At 56.9% G+C, this 19,250-nt stretch overlaps 6 protein-coding genes across 6 annotated transcripts; 3 read left to right on the top strand and 3 right to left on the bottom strand.

Annotated features, from left to right (window-relative positions):
• Nucleotides 1-546: 546 nt before the first annotated feature.
• On the bottom strand, nucleotides 547-1,998 carry QBC33DRAFT_511030 (uncharacterized protein; the record flags this gene model as incomplete). Its single annotated transcript, XM_060425808.1, has 2 exons — nucleotides 547-953; nucleotides 1,059-1,998. 2 exons carry the CDS (start codon nucleotides 1,996-1,998, stop codon nucleotides 547-549), a joined length of 1,347 nt encoding a protein of 448 aa, XP_060287730.1.
• Nucleotides 1,999-3,809: 1,811 nt separating this feature from the next.
• Nucleotides 3,810-7,692, top strand: QBC33DRAFT_523924 (mono-functional DNA-alkylating methyl methanesulfonate N-term-domain-containing protein). The gene is made up of 3 exons (XM_060426680.1): nucleotides 3,810-3,968; nucleotides 4,026-7,086; nucleotides 7,150-7,692. Exons 1-3 carry the CDS (start codon nucleotides 3,874-3,876, stop codon nucleotides 7,447-7,449), a joined length of 3,456 nt encoding a protein of 1,151 aa, XP_060287729.1. The 5' UTR covers nucleotides 3,810-3,873; the 3' UTR covers nucleotides 7,450-7,692.
• A 178-nt stretch (nucleotides 7,693-7,870) lies between these two features.
• Nucleotides 7,871-9,366, top strand: QBC33DRAFT_591914 (cytochrome b-c1 complex subunit Rieske, mitochondrial; the record flags this gene model as incomplete). The annotated part of the gene is made up of 3 exons (XM_060431667.1): nucleotides 7,871-8,138; nucleotides 8,374-8,462; nucleotides 8,539-9,366. 3 exons carry the CDS (start codon nucleotides 7,871-7,873, stop codon nucleotides 8,869-8,871), a joined length of 690 nt encoding a protein of 229 aa, XP_060287728.1. The 3' UTR covers nucleotides 8,872-9,366.
• Nucleotides 9,367-11,635: 2,269 nt separating this feature from the next.
• On the top strand, nucleotides 11,636-13,381 carry QBC33DRAFT_591908 (uncharacterized protein). Its single transcript, XM_060431666.1, has 3 exons — nucleotides 11,636-12,276; nucleotides 12,339-12,534; nucleotides 12,614-13,381. Exons 1-3 carry the CDS (start codon nucleotides 11,731-11,733, stop codon nucleotides 13,297-13,299), a joined length of 1,428 nt encoding a protein of 475 aa, XP_060287727.1. The 5' UTR covers nucleotides 11,636-11,730; the 3' UTR covers nucleotides 13,300-13,381.
• A 1,087-nt stretch (nucleotides 13,382-14,468) lies between these two features.
• QBC33DRAFT_565670 (R3H-associated N-terminal domain-containing protein) lies at nucleotides 14,469-16,109 on the bottom strand. Its single transcript, XM_060430425.1, has 3 exons — nucleotides 15,445-16,109; nucleotides 14,771-15,314; nucleotides 14,469-14,699 (listed from the first exon to the last, which is right to left on the bottom strand). Exons 1-3 carry the CDS (start codon nucleotides 15,851-15,853, stop codon nucleotides 14,537-14,539), a joined length of 1,116 nt encoding a protein of 371 aa, XP_060287726.1. The 5' UTR covers nucleotides 15,854-16,109; the 3' UTR covers nucleotides 14,469-14,536.
• A 427-nt stretch (nucleotides 16,110-16,536) lies between these two features.
• On the bottom strand, nucleotides 16,537-18,596 carry QBC33DRAFT_155890 (uncharacterized protein). Its single transcript, XM_060422197.1, has 2 exons — nucleotides 17,420-18,596; nucleotides 16,537-17,362 (listed from the first exon to the last, which is right to left on the bottom strand). The coding sequence occupies exons 1-2, from the start codon at nucleotides 18,443-18,445 to the stop codon at nucleotides 16,652-16,654; spliced, it is 1,737 nt and encodes a 578-aa protein (XP_060287725.1). The 5' UTR covers nucleotides 18,446-18,596; the 3' UTR covers nucleotides 16,537-16,651.
• Between the last annotated feature and the right edge of the window lie 654 nt (nucleotides 18,597-19,250).

Raw genomic sequence — 19,250 nt, 5'->3', positions numbered from 1 at the left:
AACACGCCCCGAATTGTAGGAGACGAACACCCGTTCGCATGGAACGGGCTTTGCAACTTGCTTGAAGGCTTACCCAGGATCCCTTGATGTTGCAAGCTTATGGGGCCTGTAGAGCCGTCTTGCTTCCTGAGAGCCTCAGCTAATAATATGAATGGTCAGTCTAGTTTCCCACCTGTTTGTGTGTTTATTGTACTACCCCTGTTTTCAAGGCCGAATCTAGCTCCCTCCCCTGGATCAATACCAGTCACGATGGTTAGAGTCATTATTCAGAATGGCGAAGCAGGAAACACTGCCTAGCAGGTGAGCTCTGTAGAATGGAACAGGGAACGGATGGAAGAGAGGTGACTTTTGCCGTTTTACAACTATCTCGGGTATGTACCCTTAGTCTCCAACGGTCCTCCGATGATCAAGTCTTTCTGGTGCCATGCCAGCAGCAGTTACATATTCCCACAATATAGGCATCCCCAGTCGCCAGAAACGCCATGTACAATTTCCCTTGCAGAGGGCCACCTCCACGGAAAGGAACGAAGCAGGAAAAAAGTAGAATCAGTCCCAAGTCTGGCCAAAGTCGGGATACGGGATCAGCTCCAGGATCTTCTGGTGCCTGTCCCATTGGATATTCGTCAAGACATCCTCAATGGGGAAAAGGGTCCAAGTCGGTGCCCGCTCCCTGCACTGGAAGCAAGTCTCGGCGAACCGCAGGCAGGCCGGGCTGACGCCCATGTCCTCGTCCAGCTGGACGCAGATATCGTGAACGCTCATGGTTATTTCCCAGGAGGCCGCACTGGGGAAGAGGCCGACGCCCATCAGCGCCGTCGTCAAGCCGCCCATGCGGAGCGCCATGCAAGACGCGCATCCGTACAGAGCGAGCCTGTGGATCCAGATCTTGATGCCCTCCTCGGCCTCCTTGATGATGTCTGTGAGGCAGGCCTCGCGAGCTTCGAGAATTTGGTCTAGGAGAACCAAGTACGGGGTCGTTGATTAGCAGGGGCCCATCAAAACGACACGTCCAGTGGCATCGGGAAAACCCCCCCCCTATCCATGGAAGCAAAACTTACCGAGAATTTTCTCTCCGCAAATCTCCGAAAACAGCGGTCCACCATCGGGCCTGACAAGCAGCGACTGGCCCCCCGGACCCGGGGCGGTGCCGCACAGGAACACGAGCCGGGCGGCGAGGTCGACGTAGTAATCGGCCCAGCGGAACACCCGGCAGGCCTCCAGGGCCTCCTCCCAGACGGCGTCGCCGAATTCCAGGCCGGGCCCGCGCAGAGCTTCGGCGACGAAGTAGCCCATGTAGTGGCCCAGGCGGTTGACGACGCGGGGCGCGAGGCCGAGCGTGGGCTGCATCTGCGCGAGCTGCCAGATGGTGCGCACGTCGACGCGGTCGGGGGCTCCGCCGACGGGGCGGCGGTGGTGGACGATGTCGAGGACGGTCCTCAGGGCGCCGTCGAAGTCGCCGCGCGGGCCGTCGAGCATGGGGAGCGTGCCCCCGAAGTCCAGCTCGTAGACGCCGTGGATGTTGTCCGCAGCCTGGCGGGACCACCAGCCGCTGAGGTTGGGGAGCTGCGCGGCCTGCACCTGGTACTGGTGGTATTGGCCCTGGATCTTGGCGACGATGACGGTGTCGTCGGCCGCGCTCGTGCTCACGATGGACTGGTTATTGGGCAACGGGGCAGGCGGGGGCGAGGGGGAGGATATAGGGCTGATATCCATCATCTCTGAACCCAGGTCCATATCTTCATTATTCATCTCTGTATCCATCATCTCTGTATCTTGCATCTCCGATGCACGTTGGGGTGGTGGCGGGGCTGTGTTTTCTTGAGAGAACCTGTCACCTGGGGGTGTGTAGGACACAAAACGCGGCTGGGCCAAGTCGAGGTTGCCACTATTGTCCTCGTCCTGGGCGTTGGGAGTGACCTTTCCGGGGGCCTTTGGCTCTCCAGCCGGCTTTGGATTCTCAAAGCCTGTAAAGACAGGCTTCGGAGGAAGTGGGTGCATGGTGAGATCTTTCCGATGGAAGCCCAATACTGCGGCTATTGAAGCAACTAGGGAGAACCCCGTTGAGGTAAGGTTTCTAAGGCTGATGCCCTCGAATTCAGGAGAATTTACTAGGCAAAAAGGGACCACCAACCTCTAGGCTCGCGATGGGTTTCGTGTTGAGGGTGAAGATGTGGAAGAATATTTGCAGTGTTTTTCCAGGTCCTGGATATTGTGTCTGAGTTCGAGGTAAACAACATAAAGCGGAACCAGGCTGTCTCGGGTTGGACACTGCATCTCGATTCGAGGTAAACAACACAAAGCGGAACCTGTCAGTCTCTAGTGGAACACCTGCCTCTCGATTCGAGGCCAACGAGGTCGAGAAGGCCACATGTGTGAACTGATAGAGATCCTTGCCATAGACAGGTCGGAAGTAAGAATAGAAGACCAGTCAGTTTCAAAGAGAACCGAAAAGAATATGGGAAATACATTCAATGTGGTTCTAGAAGGGACTCTCAGGGGTAACTATCTGATACCCCTGAATTTGTAAGGCTACTTACTATGTTGATAATCCAGGTAAAGCGCACCAGCCACTATGTGAAGAGCGAAGTTCTAGTTACAATAAGGGTGAAGGTTAGGACTACTTATATTCTAACTTGTGGTTGGATCAGCAAATCTGCATTGCTTATTTCTTGCCGATTTCCTTGGCCTGGTGTTTTTCTATCTGGGGCTAAATAGTGCGTCGACAATGTGCGTTCGCAGGATGACAGGATCCATTGTCCAGGAGTGAGATGGAAACGAAGGGGAGAAAAAGAACAAGAAAAGGAGCAGACGTGGGCCAGAGCTGCTTGTGATCATGAAAGGTGGATAACTATATACATATGGTGGTTTCTCTCTTTCTTCTTATACTGCTAATCGGTGGGTGTGTTTGTTAGAATCATGCTTTTTAAATTTAGTTGCCCTTGTTGGTTGACCGGAGCTTTGTTCTAATAGTTCTCAGCAGTTGACTCAACCTACGCAACTCGCCGGGATTCAACAGTTCGTTGCTCTACAGTGGATAAGTGGTGATAAGGTATATCGTCTAGATAGATTCCATGATTAAGAAGAGACATTCGACGTTTCGTAGGTAGGGTCGAATATATCCTGACCGTTCTCTAAAAGACTATCCCCCTACAGCTTGCCCTTGGTTACAAGCGCTTATCACAAACCCGAGGACTACGGCTTTGAGTTGCTCCATTTTACACCAATTCACAGACAGGGCAAGTGCCTCGATGGGCGGCTTCTTGGCCTGGCACTCTGGATACCATTGTCACGAATCGTCATTCAGCAACTCGCCCTGTTTCCCCTCTCGGGAACTTGCCGAGAAGAGATGATACAGCCAGGCGGATCGGATGAGCTTCTAAGTTGACCATGAAACTCGAATCTAACGGCTATTGTCGTTGGGATACAGGGTACAGGCAGGTGACATGCAAGGCCAGTCTCGGACCTCCAGTCATCATTCAACGTCAACAATCGACTCACCACATAGAAGTCTCGGCTGTTCTGAGGCCTACTTCCGATGTCGGTACCAGCTGGAGGTGTTAGCAGTCTAGGCTGGCTCTCCATTCGTAGTACTTTATCGTAAATATGTCCCGGACTTCTTTGACGCGAAAAGTCTACGGTTGTTCGAGAGAGTGCTCAAAGAGATTGTCTGATTGAGGACTTTGACCAATTGGTGCTGTCAGCAACTTCCACCTGTTGCCAGCTGACAGAACCTAGGTACGCAGTATCGAGTTAGATATGCATCTAACCGAGTATCGGAACATCAGAGCTTATCTCCACGCGCTGCATCCCGCAGCTCCTCTGTTGTCCGAACTGCTGTCAGATAGCTCGTCGCCCGCCCGTCCGTGACCAGATATGGCTTACATTGCTCCTATACACCGGCCGAGCAGCGTGAGACATGCGCTTCAAATCCGATTGCTCTCTAGCGACGAGGAGAGCCTGGTCCTGGCGTAAAAGCTCTCTACCCCTCCATTCCGAGCTTCGAGGATGCTAATGTTGACCCCTAGGAAGGCCAACCGCATAGAAATATGGCGAGTCGCCGACGGTCTCCTGACCATGGCCCACTCAAAGGTCATCTACGGCACCATCTCCATGCTCCAGAAGCTCCGCCCCAAAGATTCGCCCACCGACCTCCTCTTCATCGGCACCGACAGGTTCCAGTTCTTCACGGTGGCATGGAACCCCAAGACGAACGAGCTAGACACGGTGCAATCGTTTGAGGATATCGGGGAGAGACACATGCGCGACTCCCAGAGTCAGGACAGGTGTCTGGTGGACCCCTCGGGGAAGTACATGGCCATGCATCTCTGGGAGGGTGTCCTCACCGTCATGCGGCTACTCATGAGGAAAGGGACAACCCTGACGCTGGAGTGGATGGAGCAGGTCAGGCTCACCGAGCTGTTTATAAAGGCCAGCACCTTCCTATATACCGAGACGGGCCACCCGAAGATAGCATTCCTATACCAGAGCGACTCCGAGTCAAACGACTCCAAGCTGGCGACCTACAGGCTCACCTCGGACGACCGGGACGCCGTGGCGTCAAAGTTCGACGCACTGAGGGACAGAGAGATGTCGATGGACATACCCGATTCCGGCGCCGCCATGTTGATACCCGTCAAGAAGGTGGAGGAAGAGCTCAAGCGTCACAACGTGCGGAACCCCTCATCGGCCAAGGCACATCTGGGTGGCTTGATCGTCCTCGGAGAGACGCGTTTGATATATATCGACGAAGTCACCAAGGCTACGGTTGAGGCGGGTCTCAGTGAAGCATCCATCTTCGTGGCCTGGGCCGAGTACGATGCGACGCATTACTTCTTGGCCGACGACTATGGCAGCATGCACCTCCTCACGATCCTGTGCGACGGCGTTGTTGTGACAAACATCGACGTGAGCTACATTGGGAAGACTTCGAGGGCAAGCTCGTTGGTCTACCTGGGCGACGACCTGCTTTTCGTGGGGTCACACTACGGCGACTCCCAGCTCTGGAGGGTCGACTTCGCCTCGGATGCAGGGAAGTACTTGCACCTGGTACAGGTCATCCCCAACATCGGCCCCATCTTGGACTTTGCAGTTATGGATATGGGGAACCGCGAAGGCGATAGCCAGATGGGCAACGAGTACTCGTCAGGTCAAGCAAGGATCGTCACGGGAAGCGGAGTCCACAAGGACGGCACGCTCCGGAGCGTCCGCAGCGGAGTTGGTTTAGACGATATCGGCATCCTCGCGGACCTGCAAGACGTCCGGGGGCTGTTCTCTCTCAGGTCACACGGTGCTCAAAAGATCGATACCCTCGTCGCATCTTTTCTTACAGAAACGCGGATATTTAAGTTCGACCCCGAGGGGGAGGTCGAAGAGGTCGAGCAGTTTAACGGATTCGACTTCGGCCACCAGACGCTGCTGGCAGCGAACGTGGTGAACGGGCGGCTCCTCCAGGTCACAACAGCCGGCGCGAGCCTCGTCGACGCCGAGAGTGGTGTGACGGTTGCGTCATGGGAGCCACGAGACGGCCAGACAGTTACGAATGCATCGGCGAATAGGAAGTGGCTTCTGCTGTCCGTCGACGGCACCTCTTTAATATCGCTGAACGTCCTCGAGGATCTTCAGTTGGTGCAGCAGAAGGACATCAGTGATAACGAGCAGGTCGCGTGCATCCACGTGGCTCCTGACTTGGAAGATGTCGGCGCGGTCGGGTTCTGGGCCTCCGGGACCGTCTCCCTGATAAACATGGCGACTTTGCAGGCGATCCACGGGGAGGCACTTCGAAAGTCGGAGGACAGCGCCTCTATCCCGCGTGATATTGTTGTTGCGCAAGTATTACCACCTGACGTGGCTGGGCCAACCTTGTTCGTTGCCATGGAGGATGGCAATGTAATCACATTTAGTATCTCTTTAGCGGACCTCTCCCTCTCCGGCCGGAAGAGTGTCATCCTGGGCACCCGGCAAGCCCGCTTCCATCTTCTGCCACGGCCGGACGGCACTTACAACGTCTTTGCGACAAGCGAGCATCCAAGCCTGATATATGGGGCAGAGGGAAGAATAGTCTACTCAGCAGCGACTGCAGAGGATGCCACGTGTGTCAGCCCCTTCGACACGGAGGCATACCCCGACTGCATTGCCGTGGCCACCGAGTCCCAGCTCAAGATCGCGCAGATCGACGACCAACGGCGGACTCACGTTCGACCCCTAGAAATGGGAGAAATGGTGCGCCGGATCGCGTATTCCCCAAGTGAAAAGGTCTTTGGCCTCGGTTGCATTCGGCGAGACCTTATCCGCGGCGAGGAGGTCATCCGGAGTTCCTTCAAGCTGGTGGACGAGGTTGTCTTTGACAAGTTGGGGAAGCCGTTCCCACTCGAGACTGCGTCTGCCGTCGAGTTGGTGGAGTCCGTGATTCGGGCAGAACTGCCGGATGCTTACGGCAACCTGGCGGAAAGGTTTATTGTTGGTACCAGTTTCTTACCGGACCCCGACGTCGGCGCCAGTAGCGACATTCGCGGTCGAATTCTAGTCCTCGGGGTCGACCCGGACCGGAGCCCCTATCTTATTGTGAATCATGAGTTGAAGGGAGCGTGCCGGTGCCTCGGGGTCATGGATGGCAAGATTGTCGCCGGGTTGACCAAAACTGTGGTCGTCAGCCAGTACGAAGAGACTTCGAATGCCTCAGGAAGGTTAATTCGACTCGCTTCATACCGCCCGTCAACATATCCGGTGGACTTGACCATCAACGGTAACATGATTGGGGTAGCAGACCTTATGAAGTCTGTGTCATTAGTCGAGTTCGTTCCCGGCAAGGACGGCAACCCTCCCGAGCTCGTTGAGCAGGCACGCCACTATCAATCGGCATGGGGTACTGCGGTATGCCATGTGGAGGACGAATCCTGGCTGGAGGCGGATGCCCAAGGTAATCTCATGGTGCTGAGACGAAACCCAGGAGCAGTTATGCTCGAAGACAGGAGACGCCTGGAGATGACCAGCGAATTTAATCTCGGTGAGATGGTGAACAAGATCCGCAAGATCTCGGTCGAGACGGGCCCGAATGCCATGATCATCCCCAGGGCATTCTTGGGAACGGTAAGAAATCCATCCGCGGACCGGAAATGAAGACAAGGGAGGCTAATAATGGAATGACTGCAGGTCGAGGGCGCCATCTACATGTTCGGCACTATTGCGCCGCACTCCCAGGACCTTCTGATGCGCTTCCAGGCGAAACTGGCCAATATTATCCAGACGCCGGGGAACGTCCAGTTCAGATCCTACCGGGCATTCCGAAATGCGGAGCGGGAAGGCGATGGGCCCTTCCGGTTCCTCGACGGCGAGCTCCTGGAGAGGTTTTTGGATGTCGACGAGGAGATCCAAGAGGCGATCTGCCAGGGGCTTGGGCCATCTGTGGAAGACATGCGGAATATCGTGGAGGAGCTCAAGCGCATGCACTGAAAGTGAGATTCCGTGCGCCCTGTCGCCCCGGAACGTCACCGGCATCCTACAACATTGTACGTATTTTGTAATTGCAAGATGGATGAAAGTAGACGACCCCTCAGGGCAAGGTACCTAGGTAATTGGAACCTCCAAGACGGTCTGCCTGGCAGCCTGGCACCAAGGATGACCAGCTGGTCGGGAAGATTCGGAGTGACGGGTCTAAATCACGTGATTCCCCACACCAGCCAATCAGAGTTCGTCAATTGTAAAGCTATCGCCTCAGGCCACCAAAAAATTAGCTCGGAAACATCGACACCTTCAAACAAGCTCGGCCCAGAGGAAAAAAGACCTCAGCCCACGAATTTGCCGTGTCCGTCGACGAGTCTCCAGCTCCCCCAACCCTATCCGCGACCCAATTTCTCCCCTCCAGACCCCCGTCATGGCGCCTCTCACGACCGCATCGCGCGCCCTCGCGCGCTCCACCGCGCGGTGCACGATGCCCGTCCGCGCCCTCAGCACGTCGGCGGCTCGGCTCGATAGCGCCTCGTCCACCTACCAGAGCCCCTTCGTCATCGAGCCCAAGAAGGTGCCGAGCTTCGACAAGTACGTGAGCAAGAGCAGCGGCTCCAAGAACCAGCTGTTCTCTTATTTCATGGTCGGAACCATGGGCGCCATCACGGCTGCCGGCGCCAAGTCGACCATCCAGGGTGAGTAGGCAGTTCCTTTTTTTTTTACATTCTCCGGGGCTGCGCGGGGAGGCGGGAAGGGGAAAGAGGAGGATAGATACTAGCATGGTGGGGCCGATTAGCTTCTGTCTGCATCGCCATTGTCGAACTCTCTGGTTCGGCATGCTCGCCCACTGGTTGGGGATGGCGTCTTCGGAAGAATCAAGGATGCCCTTTTTGCCAGAGTTGTCAAACTGACGTAGTGTGACCCGATTAGAATTCCTCGTCAACATGTCGGCCTCGGCTGATGTTCTGGCCATGGCCAAGGTGGAGGTCGACCTGGCCACCATCCCAGAGGGCAAGAACGTGAGTGCTTCAAAACCCCCCCGGCAATGAGCATGGTAGCGCCAAGAGGCGAACTGGGTGGCTGACATCGCTGTAGGTCATTATCAAGTGGCGAGGCAAGCCCGTCTTCATCCGACATCGAACGGCAGAGGAGATCGACGAGGCCAACAAGGTCAATATCACGGCATTACGAGACCCCCAGTCCGATGACGATCGTGTCAAGAAGCCGGAATGGCTGGTCATGTTGGGCGTCTGCACACATTTGGGTTGCGTGCCCATTGGCGAGGCTGGTGATTACGGTGGATGGTTCTGCCCCTGCCACGGTTCTCACTACGACATCTCTGGCCGCATCAGGAAAGGACCCGCTCCTCTCAACCTCGAGATCCCCGAATACGACTTCCCCGAGGAGGACAAGTTGGTTATTGGTTAGACGGTGAAGAGGTGGACATGTACGGATAATAATGGGGCTATTCCTTTTCCTCTCGACTGAGCCAGACGGGTTTCTATAGACGTCATAGGAGAAAAAGGGGTGTGTTGAGTCCGGTTTTTTGGGGCATTCCTAGACGTGCCCTTGGCAATGCCATTGTACAAAACACATGAGCATCGAAACATCAGTACCTCCTCAAATGTTTCCCATGTCTCTCTCTCTGGTCAGTGGTGAGGCGATTGCTTTCTGGATGGTCCTGCAGGCGTTGGTGATCGTGTTTCTGCTCTGCCTCAACCGAGCCAGTATCCATGGACCGCTGCGAACAGAGCACATCTCTGCTGACTCTAGCCAGGTCAAAGTTTCGGCGATGATTGACAACGATAACCTTAAGATTTAACTTTGGGCCATTAGGAATGGCCTCCCAGAAGACGGCAACCAGGTGGCTTGGCCCATTTTGGCCTATGGAACGGCCCAAGCAATACGTCCTGATCGCCAACTCAAACTCGAGGCATCAGGGCGGAGGTGGGCGGGCATGATGACCGGATAGACGATGAAACCCAGCCGGTGGCTCGGCTCCAGACTCGGCGGGTCGACGGTACTCAAATTCCGATCACGCACGCACCATCTTGCGGCCAGGCTGCAGACAGTGATCGTCCCCTCTCCGTTGCGTCCTCCTGCCTGCTCGGCGGTGACATCAGGACCTGGGTCGACTCGTCCTTCCCAAGGACGCAACTTTCATGGGTACCGCCTTTTTTTGGTGGCTGCGTCTTGTTAATTTTACTTGGCGTGCCGATCACTGGGCTCACGGGCGGAACGTTCATGCAGGCACAATCATGGCCAGCACCAGCTGGGGAATGGCATAGGCATAGGCATTGGCATTAGCATTGGGGCCGCGCCGTGGTCATGCCGTGAGCTGGACACCTTATTCGCGATATGCGCCGCCGGTGTACAAAACATTACCCAGGTCAAGAAAGATCTTGGGAAGCGAGCGGCGTTGGGGTTTTTGGAGTTGACCCCAGAAGTGGACATTTGTGGACATCATCCCCCCCCCCCCCCCGCCACGATCGTCAATGTTTCCAGAGCGCCTTTCTGATGCCACATCAGGTGTCAAACAGGCCATACGAACCGGAGGGACAGATGCTGTAGGAAACACAATGGTGTAACAATTGGGCTGAGCGAAGACGAGACAAGGACAGAGCTGGCGCCCAAGACGACGAGGCGTTTGGCATCTCCGCCGGTTTGAAGGCGAGATCCCTTCAAATCTCGCTAAAATCGAAAAGAAGAACCTAGCCACATACCCTATAAGTCAGATTTCGCGGCGCTGTGCTATGGTAGCTGCATGCCTCGTGGCGAAGAGAGACGGGTACACCAGCGCTTTGGTCACGGGGTTTCGCAAAGGGCCGAAGGCAGCAAAAGGCCACTTCAGACGAGAGCTGGGTCAGGCTGGGATACCTGCCGGACCGAGCATGTTTCGCCCTGGCCGCTTCGTACCTTTGCTGGACTACCTTCGTCATCTCGCCTCGTCTGATCGAGCAGCCGAGGAGCGTTTTGTCAGAGGAAATCCACGATGGGTAAGTGTCAAACAACGAAAATTCGTTGGCATGTAGCCCAAGTTTAACCTCTAATGAAATGTGGTGGTGAGAGAACCGGAATCTGGTAGGGTTTCATTGGGTGGTACAAGACAGGGGCCTTAGACGTTGCGGCGGGCACAACGCCCGGACCCCTGAACCCCAAGACTCGGGTAGACAGCCACTCACATCAATTCTACAGGGTGAGGCTCCGCAATGAGGCACCTCAAGTCTCACCTTCCGTCTGATCTCTCACAATACATACTCCTGTCTCAAACACTACACGAATGGAGTACCTTGTTGAGCATCGGGCTCAATGTAGCCATTAGTCTGGGCAGCGGCGTCCAAACCATGTCAAGTCTCCAATTGTGCCAGACCATCCCCACTGACAGCCAAATTTCGGGGCAGGATTCCGGGGGTTTGCTATGCTTCCAAGCACCCACACACGGTGGCACTGGCACCACCAGGCCAGGCTGGACTTGCTAACTAACCACCGTGTTTGCTGAAATCCGCAAAACCCTCCGACATGGCTGTTCGTTAGATGCTATCGACTTTTCGACGACTTCTTTGTCGTCCCTGCTGCAGACCTGCCTAGATCTCCCTGCACGCGGCTTGCTATTCGTTGAGCAGGCATGTCTCCAAATGGAGGTCAAGCCGTTTGGGCTTCCAAACATGACAGCTCCTCGCGACCAGGGCTGGCACACACAAGGGCCTGTCATAAGCCCTGGTATCAGACCAGGGGGAGGGCGGTCCTTGCGTTGCGGCAACACAGGCAATTAGACCCCTCTAGGATGGGCAAACCGCAAATCCCATTCGAGCATTTTGGGATGGTCCTTGGTGAGGCAGTCCTTTCCGGAGTACATCTTAGCCGATATCGTTCTTCCAGGCTAGCGGCTCAGTTGCCTGGGGTCTGTTTGTCGCATCAATTGGCCGCCCATCCTGATCGGCGGACCATGGCTCTTAGCGAGGCGTCAAGGATCCTTGCTCCTCGCCCCATGAGACGAGACGACAACTCCCAGTCCGACCGCCGCGTGACACGCACTCGCATCCCCTCTGGTCCTCTCATGCGCATATATATGGTGGCCGCCCTACTCCCTCAATAGGATCTCCTTTCTTCTCTCTTCAGTCCCCACTCATTCTTGGCACCGTTTCTCGTTCTTTCCTGCTTTCTTTCAGTAGTTCTGTGAACTTTTTTACGCTCTTTTTAATTCTCTTCGGTAAACATATTCTTACCCCCTAGGCCGGACCTCCTTTTATACAAAGTTTATTCGATCATTACGATTTCGACGACATCATGAAGTACGAGACTGCAGTTATCGCCCTTGCTGGCTTGGCTTCGGCCCGCGATGTCCCCGTCTACAGCAGGATGGCCAAGCGAGAGGTTCCCCAGGAGCACTCTCACAACGCCATTCTGGCCACTGTCACCGACTCCCTGAGGCTAAACAACCCCCTCGAGATTCAGGATGGCGTCTTCGCCCTTTTGGGAAACAAGGCCGCTGCTGAGGGTGCCCCCAACGTCGCAAACCTGGACTGCCTGCAGCAGATCATTGCCGACCAGGCCTTCACCAACGCAAAGGCTATTGGTGATATCAACGGCATGGCCAACGCCGTCATGTTCCGCGCCCTCGAGCGCAACACCGGTAGCGTCGGTCTCGCCAGCGTCCTCTGCAACGAGACCGCCGTCAACCCTGAGATCGCCGCCATCACCCAGCACCAGGACCCCGCATCCCCCGAGGCCTCTGGCAACAAGGCCATCGCCCTTGCCGTCGCCGCACAACTGGCCTCGTTCGGTGCCGACCCGCTCCTCGCCATCCAGACCGGCACTTTTGCCCCTGGCACTGTTAGTGAACACAACACCCCCAACCTATTCAAGCTTTGATGTAGCTAACGGTGATTTTATAGATTGGTGACCCGACTGGCGCTGGCAACACCTGTGACACCCAGGACGACCCTGTTGGCTGCATCATCTCCCAGAACCTCCTCGTCCCCGACGTTACCGAGGCCGAGATCAAGGCTGCCGTTGCCAATGTGGCCGTCGCCGCCCCTGCTGCCGGTGCCGCTGGTGCCGCTGGTGCTGCCGGTGCCGCTGGTGCTGCGGGTAAGTCTTTCCCACCGCGGCTCTCCCCCGCACTAGCTCGTGTAATGTACGACCTGTGCTGACCTTTAAGGATGTCAAGCGTCCGCAGCCGCCGGCGCTGCTACCGCTGGTAAGAAAAACAACGCCGCAGCCTCGGCTGCTGCCGCCCCAGCTGCTGCCGCCGCCCCAGCTGCCGCCGCCGCCGTCGCGGGCACCAACGTCCAGGCCTTCACCGGCGCGCTCGGTGGTGCTGCCCCTCCCGTCATCCAGGACACCAGCTCTGACCGCCCCTTCTCCGTCAACGGCGACACCTTCCTCAACATCGGCGCCGCTCTCCAGCGCTCCTGCTCCGTCCAGCACAACGCCTGCTCCACCGCCGCCAACTCTGGCCAGATCCAGGGCGGCACCGGCCAGTGCGAGGACCAGCAGAAGCAGTGCGAGGCCGCTGCGGCCGCCCAGAAGGCCCGCCGCTCCTCCGTCGTCTCGCGCAAGCACCGCGTCAGCCGGGCCGTCAACACCGGCTCGTGCGGCTCGCCCGCGATCCAGTTCGCCGTGGGCCTCGACGGGCGCAAGGAGGCGTCGTTCCAGGCCGTCAACCAGGCCGACTTCAACCACGGCTCGGCTTTGAACATCAAGGTCATCAGCGACTTCGTCTGCAGCCAGCTGTCGAGCAAGTGCAAGGCCTCGGCCGACACCGTCGCCTCGTGCAACGCCGCCTCGGCCGCCGCCTCGGCACAGAAGGGCCAGGCTGCCGCTGACGCCTTCAACAACGCCCTCGGCGCCTAAGGGTTGGGTGGAAGCGTGACGCGTCTTCTTGGGATTGGGTTGGGTTGGGTTGGGTTGTATTTCCCTTTTTTCTCTCTCTGTCTATCTCTCCTTTTATTATAACAGCGTTACTTAGGCTTGGGCGAGGGTTGGAACATACATACTGGCGGGGGGATGTCTTCTAGTCAGCGGCTCAATCTAAGGCTTGTATCTTCAAAAGAAAAGAAGTGTCCCACGATGAGCCATGTTTGTTCCTCTGTATTTGTGCGCACCGACTGTATTATTACCACGGGGAATCGCGTTGGTGTAGGTAGGTAGCACGCACTCACATGATGAATTTTGTCATTTTTGCACTACGTAATTTGTCCTAAGACTGCCATAGCTTTGATTCAATTAGCCGGTCCTGTAAGTCTTGTAAACCCAACCGGTCCTTAATACCACTGATAGGCTTCGCTAAGAACCTGTCGGGAGTTGGAACGTTGTCTTCCCGCCGTACCACCCTTACGCGTACGCCCCCTGAAGATGCTACCCGTCTTGCAAGTTGACTAATAAGATTCAAAGGCACCTGACCTGGGATATGTGAGTGACTACTAGGGCCGAGGTCATATGTGATAAGTTACCATGTTAACAGCAGTACCAATGACGGCCGGACGCACTTCAGCATTTTTTATACGGAACGAGCAAGCTGTCCGTGGATAGCCAACACTGAGACGTGGGTGGGTAGAGAAAATGAATGGAAAGCCAGTCTGACCAGATTACCAAAGTCAGCCGAGGCTTCCAAGGCGAGAAAGAGAGAGATGTATGGGTACTCTGGGGAGGAGAATCAGGCTAACATCAACTCCTGGATACCTGCCTACTAGACCGGATAACATGAACGGCTCTGGATGGGGGCCAGCGGGACAAGATCTGTTTGACCCATAGCCAGACGGCGACGCGATGGGAAAGAGTGGCAGCTGAACAGGAAGGCCTGCCGCTCACTGAATTCTGCCCAAGTCTGCCATTGACTACGGACGGGGAGTTTGGCCGTTTCCGGACGAAGGGCCAGAGTAGAGACTTGATTGGGGCCGTGGCACGAGAGATCCCACTCATACAGGTTATCCTGGCACTAGAATTCAAGGCCGGGCAATGAATGGACTGAAGTTCGGCGCTGGGATCTACGAGCGTTTTATTAGCATAGCAGCTGGCGATGACAAAGACAGAACTTTTAATATTTTTGTCTACAGTCCCCAAATGTGTACAAGATGTGGTTAGAGGCGATTCAAAACAGTTCCCAGAGCGGTCGCGGGAGCTCCAGTCTGGCAGGCAAGCTGCGCCGAAGGTGCTTGATGCCGATGTACACGACCCTCCTCGCCGGGCTCCCAATCGACACCGAGGTGGATTCGAGACCGTAGTAACCGGAGATGGAGTGAGTAAGCCAGCGCCTGCGACCAAATGTAAGTATCCGGCCACAACCCAGTCAAGGAAAGAAGAACTGGCGGTCGGGAAGACATACTTGAAAGCCGCGCTCTCATCGTCGCACGGCAAATCAAGCAACATGACCTGCCCCACGTCGCCACCACCTGGGGCGGCCTTCCTCCCGCCGCCCCTCGAGCCGCGGTTCCTGCCCACGAAGACGATCTGCTCGTCATCCGAGTCCGCATTGTCCTCCAATCCCCGGGCCTCCTCAGCAGCAGCAGCAGCAGCAGCAGCAGCAGACGCAGACGCACACTCGACAGCGACGCCGCGCTCGACCATGAACCGCCGCACAGGCTCCTCCAGCACGCGCAGCCAGCCCTTGACGGCGGGGGTGCGCTTGGCGGTGGCGCGCAGGTCGCGCGGGACGCGGCCCGCCGCCGCCGCCGCCCCGGTGCTGCCAGCCCCCGTCCCCGCCCTGCGGCGCGACGAAAAGGCGGCCTTGCGCTCCTCGACGCGCTCGCGCAGGCCCTTGTCCCAGAACTGGGCCAGCTGGTAGGGGACGTGGTGGACCGGGTGGGTGGGGCCGACGTTCCAGTCGGCGGGGAGCGGTGGCTCTACGTTGGGGATGTGGACGAGTCGGTCTGCGGGGGAGGCAAGGGGGAGGACGGACAATGGCTTGTTAGCTTGCTCGAGGTGGGGTTTGTACGCGGCAGAATGATGGCGGGAGGGAGAGGTTGGCGGGTGGGGGGGGGGGGGGGGGGGTTCCATTACCGTTTTCCCAGCGCCGCCGCTGTCGGCTGCCCTCCTTGCCTTTGAGGAGCGCATCGCGGCGGTGCATGCTGTCGCGACGCGACGGCGGACGGCGGGGCGGGGTGATGGTCGCGCCGCCGGTGTCGACGTCGAGGGTCACGTTGCGCAGCTTCATCCGGGGAGCGGCATCACCGGCCGAGGTGATGGGGGGTTGAGAGTTGCCGTGGCCGTCGAGGGGAATTGACAAGGGATTGCCTGTGCCCCGGGCAATGGGGGAGACGCTGAGGGCCTCGAGAGCCGAGACGGTCCAGGCCTCGATGTCGACGGTTGCCGTGGATGCATTCGATAGCTGGTGCTTGTGATGCACGTTGGAAGCCGTCGCTGCCGGCGGCGATTCAGGCGGAGGTGGAACAGCGCTGTAGATAGTCATTGTTCGATGATAAAAAAAGCCGCGGCACCGGGGAAATGGGGGAGTGGGGGGAGGAGGGTGCGCGAGTCCCAAGACCAGCTTCAAGCCGACAAAGAATGGGAAAACGGCAAGACGGCAATCTTGCCAGCACAGCAGTCTATAGGAAAAAAGATATTACAAGAAGAGAAGCTCCTCGATGCTGATGCTCCCCGACGTTGAGAATAGGGCAATTAGGAAATGTGAACTTTCAGAAGCTATCTTGACGGCGAAGTGTTCGTTGGTCAGCAAGTGGCCAATCAAAAGCCAGGCGCAAAGACCGTGCCCTTGAAGTGCGATCTATGCGGGGAACTAGCATGATGCAGGAACCCACCGAGCCCACGTTCCATATTTACTGCGACATGCAATGCGTGGGTACCCCCTTATTTGCAGATTAGGTACCTATTGCTTACTATTCCGTTACCTACAGTGTCATTCCAGGTTCCCCCCCGTACTCCTGCCCTCAAGAGTCAAGACAACCACCATGTGTAATCAACCACCCTGGGGCGGCCCAAGTAAAAGCGAATGACTTTGATAGCAGACAAAGTAGCTAAAAGTAGATGTTCATTGTACAGTACACGGTGATTGCATGAGTGTTTACATGCTGGTATCCCTCTCAAACTCCACCAAAGGCGTTAGAATCCCGCCGGGATCAAACCCTCTATCCGTCCATCCTAATATCCTCGGCGCGGCGTTTGAATATCTTAGTTGATACCATGCCATGTACACCCTCGTCGCCGGATAGGCAGAAGAAATTGCATAAGAGAAAATAGAGCTCTCCCCTCAACCCACCCTATTCAGCCCCAGCCCGTTCATGCTTTCCCGCACCTTCTCCGTCCGATCCGCGCTCTCCTCTATGTCGTCCAGCCTCTCCGCGCCGCCCGGCCGCCAGGACCCGATCATGCCGGACCACATGCTGCTCTTTGACGGCGGGGGCAACTTTTTGCCCGTGACGGACGAGAAGTTGGCCGTCTTGCCCGACCGCGCCGGCCGCAGCCATGACGTGAAGAAGTTGCGCATGGACGACGACAGCGACGACAACGACAACGACGACGACGGCGGCGGCGGCGCGGGGCCGGCCCTGCTGCCGCTTCTGCCGCTTCTGCCGCTTCGGGCGCTGCCGCCAGTGCCGCCGCCGTTGCGCCTCCGCTTGCCCAGCATGATGAACATGACGGCGATGACCACCAGCGCCGCCACGCTGCCCACTACCGGGGCCGCGATCCACGCCTGCGAGCCGCTCTCGCCTAGTGCCGCCGCCGAGTCCAGGTCTGAGGGTGATGTCATTTCGCTGGGCGTGGCGCTGTTGTCGGGCGGGAGGGGGATTTCGGTGGTGATGGGAATGGTGAGGATCTGCGTGACGGCCACGTTCGAGGAGATGGAGACCGAGGTGATTATTGAGATAATGGTCTCGGTGGTCACGGGACCCTTGACGCTCGCCGGTGGTGTGAAGAATGATGCTCTGTCGGGGACGGCTATTGGTACCAGCGTGGGGGCCTACACTCTTGTTAGTGGGTCGGGTGTGCAACGGTCATGGACCGAGTTTGGACTTACCGGAGCGGCTGTTTGCACCGGCACCGGCACCGGCGCTGGTCCGTCGTCAGAGGCTTCCTGCCGTAAGATGCCGGTATCGCTGTTCGGATTCGCGACGTTGTCGCTCGCTACCACCCCCGTCTTCATGTAGCAATTCTTGAACCCGCCCGCCATGCTGGCGTCGAAGGATACGGCGTTGCACCCGGTGGTTCCCGCACATTGACCCATGCAGTCTTGGAAGGTCGGCGCAAAGTTCTGAATTATGTCCTTGCCGTTGACGATGACGTTACAGAAGGTGTCGAATTTGCCGTTGTTGTTGGTCTGCGACCCGCCGAGCGTTGGGCAGTTGGACGATGCTGTAGGGAATATGGCAATTCCCGCATCAGTGTTTGATTGTGAACTTGCTTGATCTTTCTTGACGTTCGCTCTCAGTTTGCACGTTTTCCCGTCGAAAGTCGCGCCCTCGCACCTTGGGTGGAACGAGGAACACATGTCGACGCACGTCGTGAGGTCTGTCGCGTCTCGCGTGTCGAGGACATCTCCGGATAGGGTCGAGCCGCAAAGAAGGTTGAACTTTTGGAATGTGCCTATGGCGGACCCGTCGGCCCCGGGGCACGGCGCGTTGCCAGTCTTTGCCGGAGGCGGCGGGCTTGACTTTGCTGGAGGAGGAGAACCACCACCTCCGTTCCCGCCATCTCCTTTCCCTCCATCTCCTCCGTCTCCTCCGCCTTTTCCAAAGTTGGGAGGAGGCCCTCCGCCATTGTTACCTCCTCCATTGCCACCTCCGCCATTGTTACCTCCTCCATTGCCACCTCCTCCATTGTTACCTCCTCCATTGTTACCTCCTCCATTGTTTCCTCCTCCATTGCCACCTCCTCCATTGCCACCTCCTCCATTGCCCCCTCCGCCAGACCCCTGAGAATCTCCAGAGCCACCCTTCCCAGGTCCAAACCCAGGAGGCCCTCCATTCCCTGGTGGTCCAAATCCTTTTCCAAACCCTGGAGGACCTCCACCTCCTCCGCCCCCTTGCCTGATAATGAGTGGCATCGTCCGAACTTAGCGATTAAGGAAGGTGTAGAAAGAAAAGAAAAATACGATATATCGTCGAAGAAGAAATGAACGTCCTGTCAACAGGAGCGAGAGTCTGGATGAAACATGCAAAGGGAACCAGGCATGATCATTTGAAAAAAAAGAAAAGGAAGGAAGAGAGGGACAAGAAACAGAGGACGGCGGTTTTGCAGGAGCAAAACAAACAGAACAAGGTTGAAGTGGGCGAGGGGGCAAGCATGACGTTCCTTATACGGGAAACCATATGGGGGAAACCCACCTCATCCCCCAGTCTCGGACGGGATGCGCAGCGACCGGCACTACCTATTCTGCCAACCCCCCAGGGCTGTCCCTCGCTGGCTTCATCGACATGATCGACCGCAAGAGCAGCCGGAGAAAAGAAGGGTGGGGGGGTGGAGAGTGGTTTGGAGGTTAAGGTTCGGAAATGCTGTGGGCAAATGCAAGAGCAAGAGACTGGGCCGCCCGCCTGGGTGGGCGGGTAAAGAAAGACGGAAGTGCCACATGCCACATGAGACGAGTTGAGTCCGACCTGCGCTGTTACAGGTAAGTAGATCATGTTCTGCATTCCTGCGCCACACCTCACGTCTCTGGGCCCAGAAAGGTATCTCTCGTCTTTCCGCAAAAAGGCTCCCTGTGGTTCAGTCCAACGCGGAGGAAGAAATGCCCGAGGGCGTTTGATGTCTGTTAAAACGCCGGCAGGGAGGACCAGTTGGACCCCTACCTAGGCAGTTGAACGAGTGGAATTTCCCGGCGATTCCCCCGTCGCCGTGGCGATTATTATCAT

The sequence above is a fragment of the Phialemonium atrogriseum genome (assembly GCF_030411735.1).
Source record: "Phialemonium atrogriseum strain 8032-3 unplaced genomic scaffold QBC33scaffold_2, whole genome shotgun sequence".
Lineage (NCBI taxonomy): Eukaryota > Fungi > Ascomycota > Sordariomycetes > Cephalothecales > Cephalothecaceae > Phialemonium > Phialemonium atrogriseum.
This window is presented reverse-complemented; position numbering and strand designations above follow the sequence as displayed.